Source organism: Nothoprocta perdicaria, unplaced genomic scaffold (assembly GCF_003342845.1).
Source record: "Nothoprocta perdicaria isolate Ctin4 unplaced genomic scaffold, notPer1 scaffold_193, whole genome shotgun sequence".
In the NCBI taxonomy this organism is placed as follows: Eukaryota; Metazoa; Chordata; class Aves; order Tinamiformes; family Tinamidae; genus Nothoprocta; species Nothoprocta perdicaria.
In genome coordinates, this window is record NW_020455127.1 from 1,122,869 (window position 1) to 1,136,233 (window position 13,365).

Consider the following 13,365-nt stretch of genomic DNA (forward strand, 5'->3'; position numbering starts at 1 on the left):
TTTTTGACATGAATAATGATTTACATGGCCCTAGTTTCCTGATGTGATAATAACTGCATGCCAGGCAGAGAGCAAAATGGAACATGGCAGTATTTGTACTGGACAGCAGTAGATATTARCCTTATATAATATTATCTTTATCCTTATTTCAGTAGATGGAGGCAGCATATATTTTACCCCATCTCTCCTCCCCATAAACCCATGGCTACTACAAATTCTCTCATGCGACTGTTAGCTCTGATAAAAGAGGAACATTTTTATTCCATTGTCTTCTGATTAAAAGGGTTAGAAAGAAAGGTCCTAGAAAAATTATTCTGGTCCTCCGTATCCCAAATGACAGGTGGGATGAGTCCGTCCACATAAAAAGTTTGGCCAGAGGATTAAGTGTGGGTTGTAAGGGGCTGCTCCCCAGCACTTGACTGCTTCTTGGTCACACAGACACACCATTTTTTCACATCGGTCTGTCAGGTTATCTGTAAAAGAAAACGTGAACCAAAGATGAGAGATTCCTACTGGACTAAAGAGAGGGACAGTTATACGAGTGAACAAGCAAAGCAATTTTTAGGGAAAMCAGGCTCTGGAGGAGATGTAACAGGCGAGAGTAAGGGACTTAGCAGAAAACTGCATTCTGTGTAAGCAGGAGGAGAGAAGGACCACTGTGCAATATTGTGCATAGATTTAATAATCCCTGTCCTCTCTCTGTCCACGGGGCTAGCCTTAACTATGACCAAGAGCATAGGAAAGCAGGAGCTAACCRTAAGCCAGGAGTGCTTACAAAATCTGCTCAGTGCAGAGCGCTGCCTGCTTCTAGAGCTGTGTGAGCAAGGGGTTCAGTGACAAAAACTGCAAAATCAACCAACCAAGCAAAAATACAACTATTTTAGCTTAGCTGAAGCTTTCTTAAAGTCAGCCAACTCCTGTTTTTACCATATCTCTGCAAATTGGATCAATTTCAAAAGAATGCTGCTTAGAAAGGAAGAGTATCTCATAAGGACCATTCTCAGGAGAGGATGTGACATGTGAAAACTGGAGGGCACAGAAGCACCAGCACGTATACTTCATTCACACTCCATAAATTGCATTTAGAAGTGCTAACACCTCTCTCTCCAAGGGAGAGAAGCCAAGGAACCCCTTGGTAGGGTCAGACACCTGATTTTTATGAGCCAGCAAAACTACAGCAGCTGATCAAAATGATATATAAAGAACTACATATGTCATATAGCTAAATATATGACTACATGCCTATGTAAGAACCATAAGGAACATTAAAGGAACTAGCTCATATGACTATATTACAAAAATCTGATTTTGGATAAGTGAATCCCATCTCACCTATAGATGGACTAAGAGCAGGCATTGGGCAGTATTCATATATCATGAAATACCATAATATACTTATATTTATTTATAGTTATTTCTATACCTATTTGTATTTATATATAAATGACATTCATAATCTTTAAAGGCACTGTGCCTTGTTTACTTGAGGTTGCTACTATGGCTTATCTAACATCTTCCAAACTGTTCACTAAGCCTAGTTTAGAGTATGACTTCATGGCAGTGCATGTAGGTTTTGCTCCAAAACCAACTGCAATGAGTTAAGAATCTTTCCAGATTTCACTGGACTTTGCCTCATCCTAGCATCCGTTATGTAAGAAGAATCCATATTCCTTAAGCTTTTCTGAGAAGTAAACTAGTAAACAGTGCTTCAAGAGGTCAACCTAGATTCTACTGATGAGGAGTCAACACTAAGCCCAGCAGAACAGTCAGTGAATCCTCCTCAAGCCTTTGCCTGGACATCAGTTGAGTAATTAATGACATTTTGTTTAACTAATGCTTGTTGGTCAGGCTGGAACAATCTCAGCAGCTCGGGRCATTCTTTTAGGACATATGCTGAACACGGCTCATGCACCTGATACTCCTGATGTCTACAGTTAGGATTGTTCCTTCATAGCAAAAAGAAATATGTGGGTTTTTTTTAATATCAAAACAGCTAACAGAAGATTCAATAGCCAGGTGTGGAAATATGGGTAAGAGCTAAAGTGCAGTATGAATTGAAGTAACATATTTCTTAGCCTTTATATTATAGGCTCTGTTTATATTATAGGTTGTACAAAGCAGCATAGGCCACTCTGGAACTCCGAAAAGAGAAACTGCAGCTGTGTTGAGTCATGTCCTACWTCTGCTGTTGGTCTTACAGTTACTGGAGAGGTTGAAGATTGCACCAGTAGAATATAATCTTTTAGTAAGGTAGAAATAGTCTTGTAACATTCAGGTGAGGAGTTATGATGAGATGGGACAAGTTTTTTTCTCTCATATGATTCTTGTTGAGCTTTCAAATTTTTCTACAGTAGATCTGTTCTATAAAGCATTTTATCACCAGAGACTTCCGAAAGACTTAGGAGTGACAAAATCAGGAATGTAAGTCAACTGGTGCATGTCAAAACTAAGTGGAGGATGCCGCTCGTGGGCTGTGCCCACGCAGCTGAAGACCTCCTTGCCTGAGTAGAGCTAAGTGCAGCCTCCAAGGCCTTACTCATAGTGTTTATTCAGCCTGGGGAGGACACAGATTGCCTGGAAGTGATGGTGCTGGGGCTCCAGCCTTCCTCCCAGCTCCAGCTGGGGAATCTTAGTGCCAGCAAGTGCAGCCATCCAGGGAGGTAATGGAAAGAGCAGAGAATATTGGTGGCCCAAAGCAGTTTCAGAGCTAGCTCAGCCAGCACAGATGATTTATTTCTGTGGTTCACAAAACTCTTATGCAAGCCCATGAACCTGTGGAGAGGAGGAATTAAATGAAGCCAAATGAAGCAGGGTTATTTCTTACCGCACCGCACCACGTTCTGCTCACACTCCCACTGGTAGCGCTGCAGCTTCGGGTTGCAGCCTTCCTTCTCCGCCTTGTCGTAGCAGCAGTCGTGCCCGTGGCAGCACCTTGGAGAGACAAGAAGGTAGAGTTTGGGCTCGCACGTTCCACACGCTTTTCTCCGGGGTGTTTCCACAAAGGAAAGATCCATTCACACACAGCTACTGGCATCTCCACTTGCCCTGGCTCGTCAGAAAACTGTCTTTTAATGAACTGAGTGTCTACAAAAGCTTGCAAAGTTTAAGAAACATAATAATACCACATTTGCTCATATGACAACCATGCTTCTTCCTCCAAGGTTTTGCCCTCAGGAATGCCATGTGGACATTTCATAGGCCTACCACTGAACATGTTAATCCCAGCTCATTGAAAGGGCGCAAAAGTATTACCGTGAGCGCATGGTAAATGCTCACTGGCTTAGGCTTAAGCCCACCTCCAAGTTTGGGCTCAGCATGGTCCTCTACAGTCAGAAACAGAGTTAGTTCTTCTGCTGAGGTAGATCTATTGGGTGGAATTCAAGGCTTTTTGGCCCACTCAGGTATCGGGGACTGGCTACAAGCTCTTGAGCCTCAAAGATGGGATTCATATCAGTTAGCTTTAGATCCTTACACCTAACACATTGATCTAGACTCTCACTAAGCATGTCTGCTGCACAGTTCATATCGTCATAAGGTAGAGGTATAAAATAATTTTTWAAAAAATTGCATTCAAAAGTGCTGATTGCTTTCCATTGTCAAACGAGATGGCAGCAACAGGTGTGACTAGCTCAACTGTTGGTATCTGTATTACAAACTATTCAGTGAGATAATTCCTGCCATTGTTTACTCTGGAATTTATAGGATAACTTGACTCCATTCATATTTTGTTCTGATAAATGAAATACACTAAGAAAAAAAATCCAGCCTTTATAGAAGTTTTTTGTTGGATAACAAAGGTTGGTATCCTTCAACAAGGACAACAGCATCTTCGCTATTAATAATGAAAAGGGGAAATAACTCCATGTTCTACCCTGTTCTTGCTTGGTTTAATGTGAAATATTATGCAATGCAGGCAACACATTTGATTACTCGTGGCAATGATTTGAGTTTATTCCCCTCAATATGGATTTATTTTTTCAATTTCATCTTCAAAGGTTGGAGCTAGGGAAGAATGATCTCTTGTTTCTTCAGAAGTTCTCTCTGAAATACCACAGGGACAATACAGAGGAACCAYTCTACTAATTTTCTAGAGTTTAGACAGGCTGACACTAGGGGGAAATAAAGAGCAGACAGCGTTTAGAGGAATTCCTGAATCCTGGATAGGAATCACAGAATCACAGGATGGTTGAGGCTGGAAGGGACATCTAGAGATYATTTAGTCCAACCCCCTGCTCCAGCAGGGACACCCAGAGCACGGGGCACAGGGCRGCATCCAGGCGGGTTGGGAAGATCTCCAGAGGAGGAGACTCCACAGCCTCCCTGGGCAGCCTGTGCCAGGGCTCTGGCACCCTCACAGGAAAGAAGTTCCTCCTCCCATGGACATGGAACTGCCTGTGTTTCAACTTGTACACATTGCCCCTTGTCCTGTCACTGCCACCATTGAGAAGGGTTTGGCCCCTTCCTCCTTACATTCTCCCCTCACATACTTATACATATTGATCAGATCTCCTCTAAGAAGCTGCTGAAGTGGTCGTAAAGCAGCATAGCTGATTTAGCTTCCAATGGATTAGCGAGTTAAGTTGAAGTTCATCCTCAAGACTGGGATGAGTGTATTTGAAAAGCCAAAGAAAGCATCTGAAATGCACTCTGAGATGTGATTCCTGGAAAATGGAACAATCCTGCAAGGATAAAGATCCCTTCTGCAGGAAGTGGGGCTTCTCCAGGCACCTGTTGAAAGCTATGATGAACTTACCTGAGAGCTCAGGAGCATCATAAACCTCATCCCCTTGAGCTGCAGGAGCATTTTGCCCKTTTAGAAACTGGTTCATGGACATGAGGGCTGGTGTGCCATCTGAGGTTATAAAGCGCAGGGGAAAAAAGAGAAGTAAAAAAAAAAAAGAAAGAAAAAAAAGAAATTCCACTCATTGATGTGAACCCTAATAAAGTCACTGGAATTAGATTTGAGGAGTGAATCTGCAGTCAAATGAAGTAAACTAGTGTCAGTGATGAAGCAGTGTGGGGAGAAGGAATGATACAAAAGCAGACAGACAGAATGGGGACTTCAAAGTCTGTGGGCCAAGGAAGTGGAGTTGCTCTTCCTGGAGAGGCAGAAGGAAGGAGCACAAAAAGAAGTGAAAAGAGATCCTGGAGGAGACAAAAGATGGTCTGTGAATCAGGCAAAGAGAATTAAGTGAGGACTAAAGAAGTGTGCTAGCTAGCTGTGAGAACTACCAGCTGTTTTGCTGGCTTTGCAAAATCTAGAGCACTGCATAAATTCTGAGGACTGTTGGCTTTGGGGAACAATTCTGCTGCCACTTACACCATTTCCTCCYGACGATTTCACCTAGTGAATCAGAATGGCATGTAGCTTACACCAACATAAAGCAAAAAAGACTTGGGCCCATATTTTGYAAGCATTTCTTTTAGATGCTCTTGAAGAACTGGTTTGGACTGAAGCGTGAGGGAACCTATTGTCCTTTGCCATCCTCAGATGGTCACATCTTGTCTGGAAATGTCCTTTCCTGCACTCAAGGTAGAATGTACTGTTAAGCTTTTAATAGCCTGCTAATATTTAGTTAGACCAATTTGAATGGTATTAGTGTGGCTCAGCGCTGGTCAAGTATGAATAATCAACTACAGTTGTGTCATCTAGTTAATCAACAACCTATTAATCACATCCATGCTTCAAGACAGCTCTTACAGCTACATACAGCTCTGGCTGGCCAACCGAGACCAGCTACCCAAAACACTGCAGTGAACACATGTCATTGAGGCAAGATCTTGTCATGCCCTGTTTGCCGGGTTAACAGCACTGTCACCACTCTGTCCTTTTGTKTTGCTTTAACTCAGCAAGTGAGGAAAACCTGCCTCTTCCCTGTGTGTTTGCCATGACTCAGATAAGCCATATATGTCATCCTGCTTTTCAAGGCATTGAGTATTTCCACAGAGATGCTGAGCACTTTGGGGTCCTGTTTTATGACATGGATGCTCTGTGCAGTCATCCTCTTCCAGTACTAGCTCCTGCTTAACAACAACTGTTTGTGTCTTCTACCATTTTCCTTCACATTACTGAGGGCTCCCAGGCTTCCTTCTGCAAAATGTCCCACAGAAACGTGGAGGCATTTCCTGGTCTGTACATCAAGGGCAGAATGGCACAGCCAGGTTGAAATAATGGGCCACTAACAGCCAGAAGACCCGGAGTTTGTTTGGGGTCTGCAGATATACAGCCTTGTGCTCAGAGGAACTGAGCGCATCTCTGGTTAAGCTGTCAAATGCCTCAACATCTTAAACATGTGGATCCAAGCCTTTTGTTCTGCAAGAACATCTCCAGGAGGAGAAAAGGGCAGGGAAATGAAGGCATTACAGCAATTTTAATTTTAACAGTGCTGCCACAAYCCGAGGGAACAGAACAAGGAAAGACAAACAAATCTATTGACAACAATACTATTATGTGGAAGAGACATCATTATGTCTTGAAGTGAAGGGACAAAGTGAGAGTGGAAGAAAAAAGAAAGGGTAATTACTAAAGATGCCACATCAAAGTCAGTATGTGGAATAAACCTTATGAAAGGATTACTCAATCGATGGCTTTTTTCCTTTTCCACAAGAAAAGAAGTCTAGACAGATTGACGGAACTACTCACAGGAAAATTACTCCTTTTGTAAGGGGCTCAGCAACAAACGCAGAAAGCATCAAATGTAGAAGTGTCAAGGAGATGAGTCATTTGGAATAGTGTTTGTTACTGAAGGCCAGTAGTTTTACCACTCCACTTCTTTCTTTCTTTTTTTTTTTTCTTTTCTATATAATGGAAAATATGGGAAGTAACGGGGCCAATGTAATTAGTGTGGGATACTCAGTCACTGAATTTGCAGTAGTTCTCAGCGACAGAATAGTCCTTCTGCAAACATAACATGGAAATTTTAGGGTAGATCTAATGGGACATTTCTGCTTCTTCCTACCTAAGAAAATAACTTAATTTTTTTTCCTTTTTTTCCCCAAAGGTTGCAGCTAAGGAACAAGAGTGAATGCACTTAAAGGATCACCCTTCCTTTTTACAAACTGGTATTTTGAGGCATTTCCAGTTCCACAGTCCTTTACTTCCTGCCATTACAGTARAATCCACATCCCAATAAAATCAAGCAGCAGCAAAAACACCCACTGGTGTGAATATTTTACCAGTGAATATTTTACTCCCTTTGTCTATTTTTTAGGAGTGCTAAAAACTATCATCTCCTGGAGGCACCTAAACTTAAGGTCACTCAATATTTCCAAAAAAAAAAAATAGCTTCTAGGTGACTCAACGCAGGCCTTCAGGAAGAGAAGCACCCCAAAATAACGAATGAAGTCATGTTTTACTGTAAAGGCCTGATGGTAAATAGCTAACAAAAATATAAACCMATTTACAGACACAGCTGTGCATAGCAATAAGCAGGTCAGGAGATACTACAGAAAATATCTCCAACAGCTGGATATTGCAGAACAGTTCAGCAGGTTTCTTGCCAGGGAACTACCTGTTGCCTTCACTCYTGACAAAAGCAGTAGCTATTTATCAGTGCTATCTTGTCTGTTGACTGGAGATAAGTGGAGAGACTTGTGTGCGCTGTCTTTCAGGTTCAACACAAGACAAGACCTCAGGCAAAGGGCTTGGAGCCCACAAGAACCCAGAATGCTAAAATTCACATGAAGGCTAATCACAAAACACAAGGCAGAAACCTTGCAATGAGCACCTTATAGATTCATTGCTTTTAGTCTTGGAAATAAAAAGCACAGAATCTGCCCTACCAACAGAGACAAGGGGAAATAACACCATGCAGTGGCAAGGCAATGGAGTCACAGGAGCACAAAGACGGAAGAATAAGGAGATGGGAGCTGTTTTGGGGCACACAGCTGGTCTTCCTCTTACCAGTCTGTTTTATCTTTAGGCCAGCCTCTTCCTCCCAGGCCACAGTAGCATCCATAGCCAACATATGCTAAAGGAGAGCGTCCCGTGCCACATGATACGGCTCCTGCCAATTCAATGATTCCTCGGGTGTGCAATGAATGGGATTTTGCCAGAGCACCGTTCCAAACTGCAAAGACACAGAGATTAAACACCATTTAAAGAACACCTCGTGTTCATTTTCTTGCATTCCTTAAAGGGAAATGTTGGTCTTTCCTGGTTGCTTTGGTGCAGCCTCAACAATCTAATGAACCATTACAGTCGCCCTGCAAAGGGGACTTTATAGGTGACTTATCTGAGGGCTGGGCTACGAGGAAGTAGATACAGAAATACCCAAGCAGGCTCCATGCACAGCCAGCCCAGTTCAAGCACAGCTTATTAGCTCTGGTACAGTAGCGTAGGGTTGCAGCTCACTTGCACCTGTAAATAGCATGGCCAGCTTTGCACACCACAGAGCCTGAGCTGGTAAGCTTTGCTAGGGCCAAGCCAGCTCCATACAGATGCAGCTGGGATTCACTGCATCCCCAAGCTCCCAAAGCTAGAAAGACTTCTTGGCTAAACTGCTGCACCAAGCAGGGCAGGAAGCAGCAAAGGACGAATATACAGTGTGACGTGATGGGGCTCTACAGATCAAATCACGTGCCTACATTTGCAAAGGCTTCTTATATTTTCCAAGTGTTCCTTACTATTCAGGATAGTTTAACCCCKTCTCTAGACAGCAAAGAGCGGACAAGTCTGTCAGTTTGGATATAGGAATATCCAAGTCCCCAAGGCTGCAAGGTATATCTTGGTAAAGAATAGAGTGCCTGAGTTGGCTAAGATGCMTGCACATTGGAGTCCTCTCGAGTACTCTGAACTGCTGGAATCATTTACAACGGCTTCTGTTATTACTCTTCATTAAGGTCATAACATTAGTTTGACTGCATTCATTTGAAAAAAGCATTGTGTCAGCTGAAGTGTGCACATAACACTTAAACTGATTTGGAGGTCTCTGAGACACAATTCTTTCAAATAATATTGTGTTTCCAAAAGCTAACTTGTACCCTTTTTTTTTTTTTTAATAAGCCACAGCTGCAGTAACTGTTGCAGAAACTGAGTGCCCTGACCCTCATTATCAAAYCACTTTGAAGCTCAGATACAAACTCTGATGCTTATCATGATAATGAGAGCAATAGACAGTCAAGTTTATTTCTTGGGTTTATCGAGAGGTACAACATGCACTTTTCCTTGCTCTAATATGCATCACAGACAGGCCTCATCCAAGATGATTTACTCACTGGCAGTATTAAAAGCCCCAGACTGACTGCCTAACTGCTCCATGCTTTCCATCCATCTCCACCAATGCACATTCACCTCATCCTCCCACGCCAAAAGAAAAATCTGAGCAAACAGATGGACTTTTCAGCACACTTGGATCAAGAGGGAGATCACGTTTCTGAGCGAGGAACCCCTCAGAGAAGTTGTCTTGTTGCCTGCCCCCTGCTAATTCAGTACAGTTGACCTCCTCAAAGTGCCGTGCAAACATGGACTAATTAATCCCTAAACCACCCGGGRACTCGACACTATTATTAAAACAGTTGCTTTCCTTTCAAAACCTCACCTTCTAATCCCTTTGCTTGGGCCTCTCCCCTCATCTTGCTCTCTGGCTTTCCCTCTGGGTCTGAACCAAAAGCCCACTGAAGAAACAAGGRTCTATCCCCATTAACGACAAGCCAGGAGTGATTCATCTCCACTAAATGTGCAACCACAGTCCAAGCACAAAGCAGAAACGAGCACTTTCCTGTATCWCTTTCAGACTGGCAACAGGCATCAGAGGGGAGCAGAGCCTTACGATTCTGCCTGAGGTTTTCACACAGCCTCCTTGTACTTCTCAGGGCACTCCTCGGGGATTAAATGCACATTCCTGAAAAAGTAACAGCTTCCCTCCTCTAAACACTGCTTGAATGTTCTGATTTTGTGCTAGAAACACATGACACCTGTGTTACTAGAAAATAAAGAGGAAACCTATTTCCCTTGTGTAAATAGTGCACACTTTAGAGCTAGAGGTAAGTTCAGCTTTCAGCAGTCCCAGGGGAACTCCACTAGAATTGGTCAACTGCTCTGGATTTCAGGTAAAAACATGCCTTTTCTTCAACCTCTTTCAGTTTGCAGACCTCAAAAAGGTCCCAGTGGAAACAAAAACTTCTTTGTAGACTTCTAAGCCTCTTGACAAGAAGTTTGCATTTCTTAGCTCTCTTTCATAGATTTCTTAGGCAGAAGGGCTAGACTTTAAGTGGTCTCTGCTGGCCACAGGCTGCACAGAGGTAGGGTTAATGTAAGATRACCAGTACCCCCTTGGAAGAAAAAAAAGGATGTTTCACTTTTGGAGTTGTCCTGGAAGATCAAGGAACTGTAATTATGAGGCTGATCTATTCCTGAAAAGGGAGAAAAAGACTGAAGGGGAGCGGAGTCCAGATCAAACTGCTAGAGCTGTGCATCCTCCACGAGTTTAAAAGAACTCAGGCATCCCGGCCGTGTCTGCTGTTCCTGTTTCATTCTTTGAAAGCTGCCTGGGTTTTGAATCGGCAGCGTGTCACTACAGGTCAGCCCTGGCAAATACGTTTCACTATTAGATGAAAAACTTGACCAAGAACTGAAATTGCTTTTTCAATGGTGGGCAGCCAAGCCCACGCAGCTGGGAAACCCTTGAAAAGGTCTAAGTCTCCACAGCTGCCTGAACCTCCACACCTCCCATAAAGAGTATTTCCCATCATTAGTTATACTATGATTGGGACACTGTACAAAGAATATACCTGCCAATAGGTGAGTTGAGATGCAGCTGAAATGTTAACTTTCCATTTCCTGCTTTAATCCACACTTGCTGTGGATTAATGTGACATTTTCAGTTTTTATTTTATATTATACTGCAGGGATAATGTAAAACATCAGAGTTTAGCATTGTGTTGCTTCTGTGTGTAGGGGCTTTATGGCAGCAGATAGCTATGTTTTTATAAAAGTATTTACCTTATTTGAACTTTATATGAAATGAAAACGGCTGACTCCAAAGTAACGAGTACAAAAAAGGGGGCACTTCTGTAAAGGAAAACAAGGACGAACAACTTTGCCAAAGAGAACTCTCCAAGAAGAAAAACGAACYATGTTTATATAGGAAGGGCTCCCTAAACGCGCATGGAAAGGAAGCAGGCACCCGGCTTGCTTAAAGAGCCCTTGGCTACCAAGCCAGACCATAGMGAAGTGTCTGCTGCGAGGAAAGCAAAGCGTGAGCAGAGCCGAGCGGTGCCTCCAAGGCACGGGAGGCGCCGCTCTGCTTCAGGCAGGGGAGGAAGGAGGCCCAGCAGCGCAGCGGAGCGCACGCAGCACTCACCTGCCCACAGCAGCAGCAGCAGCGGCGCACGCGGCTCCATGGGGAGGTCGCTCTCGTCCACGCGCTCTCCCGCACGCTCCGCCGAGCCGACRCGGGGCTGGATTTACGTCTTCCCGGACTCGGGGTTTATATACACACGTGTGAGTGTGTGTATAGGGGCGAGTCACTCTCCCCTGCGACCTCCCTGAGGCCGCGTCGAGCCCCGTCCGACCTCCCCGTGGGCTCTGGTGTGTGCCGGAGAGCTGGACACGGGACGGCTGCYGCTGTTTGCATATCAGTGCCTTGGGGAGGGGCTGCTGGCAGGGCTTAGCCAGCAGTGCCTGGGAAAGCCTGGGACAGCCAGGCACTAAGCCGGGCTCCTTTCCCTAAGCTCCTTGCGTACAGACCCCGGTTAACCTCTGAGGACCTTCGGGAAAGGGAAGCCTGCCCTGTGCCGCCTGTGGCTTGGGTTTTCTGCTGTGGTGGCAACCTGGCAAGGATTTTCTCTTTTTATAGGTAAATCCTCCCGTGGTTTTTAATGTTTTTACTTTTTATTTTAAGACTGATTATTTTTCACTTTTAAAAAAGAAGAGACAAAACTATAGAAGCCCAACAGAAAAAATACTGTGAGACGCAAGCATCTAATTATAAACTGACCAACAGGGCTAATTCTGGGCCACTCCTGCGGGGAAAATATCCTCTCAGCCTATTGCTGCACCTGAGMCGAGCTCAGTAATTTCCTGCGGACTCGTCAGGAGGCAGCTCACAGACACTGGTGGTTAGGAGAGCTCCCCGGGGCCCGCCGCGCGCAGGTCACGCTGCGGGCGCAGTCACAGTGGGCAGACAGGCTGCAGAAGCAGCCTCCCTGCCRCACACCCTTCACTTTAGTGGAGCTGGAGGCAACATGAAACCAGGGGATGGCGACAATCGTTTTGCCTGTGGCAGTAGAGCAGTTAGAGCTGGCCTACCAGCGGTTGAAAGCTCCTGCCACGCTGGGCCTATTTCAGCAGCGCTCTGTGCTGGGGCTCCTCATGCTAGAGCCGTGCCTGCCTGTTTAATGACACATTCTTAAATATTTGCTTGCTAAATATTCCTATTTGAATGAAAGGTCAGCAACAAGGGCTGCCTTCTGTGGAAAGGAACCTGCCCGCAGCAGCAGGCATCTTTTGCCATGAAGGCTTCAAGAAAGAGTCTCTACTGGGCACGTCTAATGGTATGGAGCAAGGTAGACCCCAGAACTGGTTGAAGAGCTCCCATCATCTAGTTGAGCTAGAACTAAAACAGTCACCAAGCTCTGGTGTTTTCCTCTCCTGGGAGCTTAGAAGGGCGAGTACAATCTTTACTTTAACTGTATGTGATATAAGCACCAGGCCAGCTCCTGGTTGGTCCTGGTGCCACAAGGTGAGCCCACCGCAGGGGCGGCCCGGTGCGGGCTGCAGCTCTTCCGCAACTCCGGAGGGGTGGGATAAAAGCCATACAGCTACACCTCCTCCCCTGGAAGATCCCCTTAGTATTTATACATTTATGGAAATAATAGTCCCAAATCTTATTTGAGTGATGGCTGGTTAATATTTAAGCCTAACAACAGGGCTGTGTGGAAGGAGGGTGCCCGAGGGCAAATGTGCCTAATGCTGGGCTGTGCGGCTGAGGGATGTCCAAATAGGAAGTGTGGAGAAGGCCGGTGGGATGAGCAGCGTGAGGCCTTTCTGGTMAAGGGCTGAGAGGAACATAGCTTAAAAGTTATATTTAGTTCTACTGACTTCAGGCTGAAGCTTAGATCTCCTTATCTACACAGTCTACTGCTTGGCTTGCGCTCTAATTCTGATCTGTAATATGTTAGCTAACTCTCTACATAAGGAAATGAGAGCCTAGAGCAAGGAGCAAGCTAACATTCAGATGTGAAAATAGGAATGTACACCCCATGGAAAACCTGAACCTCTGGGAAGATAATGAGCTGCCACACAGGAAGAGGAACCTGCAGCTTAGTTTTGACAGCTGATCTATCACTCTAACCAGCCTTCCAAACCAGGCACTGAATGCTCAAGGCATCTCCTCTATGGCTTTGATTTGTCTGAGTCATTTA

The 13,365-nt window shown here is 44.6% G+C and overlaps 1 protein-coding gene across 1 annotated transcript; it reads right to left on the bottom strand.

Moving 5' to 3' along the window:
- Positions 1–298: 298 nt before the first annotated feature.
- LOC112945586 (phospholipase A2-like) lies at positions 299–11,343 on the bottom strand. The gene is made up of 4 exons (XM_026037226.1): positions 11,304–11,343; positions 7,904–8,069; positions 2,825–2,931; positions 299–473 (listed from the first exon to the last, which is right to left on the bottom strand). The coding sequence occupies exons 1-4, from the start codon at positions 11,341–11,343 to the stop codon at positions 310–312; spliced, it is 477 nt and encodes a 158-aa protein (XP_025893011.1). The 3' UTR covers positions 299–309.
- Positions 11,344–13,365: the final 2,022 nt, after the last annotated feature.

Excerpts from the sequence above, each read along its gene's own strand:
- LOC112945586 (XM_026037226.1), bottom strand. The coding sequence starts at position 11,343 with ATGGAGCCGCGTGCGCCGCTGCTGCTGCTGCTGTGGGCAG. Across the intron at positions 2,932-7,903 it reads CCTAAAGATAAAACAGACTG|GTGCTGCCACGGGCACGACT; the intron begins GTAAGAGGAAGA and ends TGTCTCTCCAAG. Across the intron at positions 474-2,824 it reads GCAGAACGTGGTGCGGTGCG|ATAACCTGACAGACCGATGT; the intron begins GTAAGAAATAAC and ends TTTCTTTTACAG.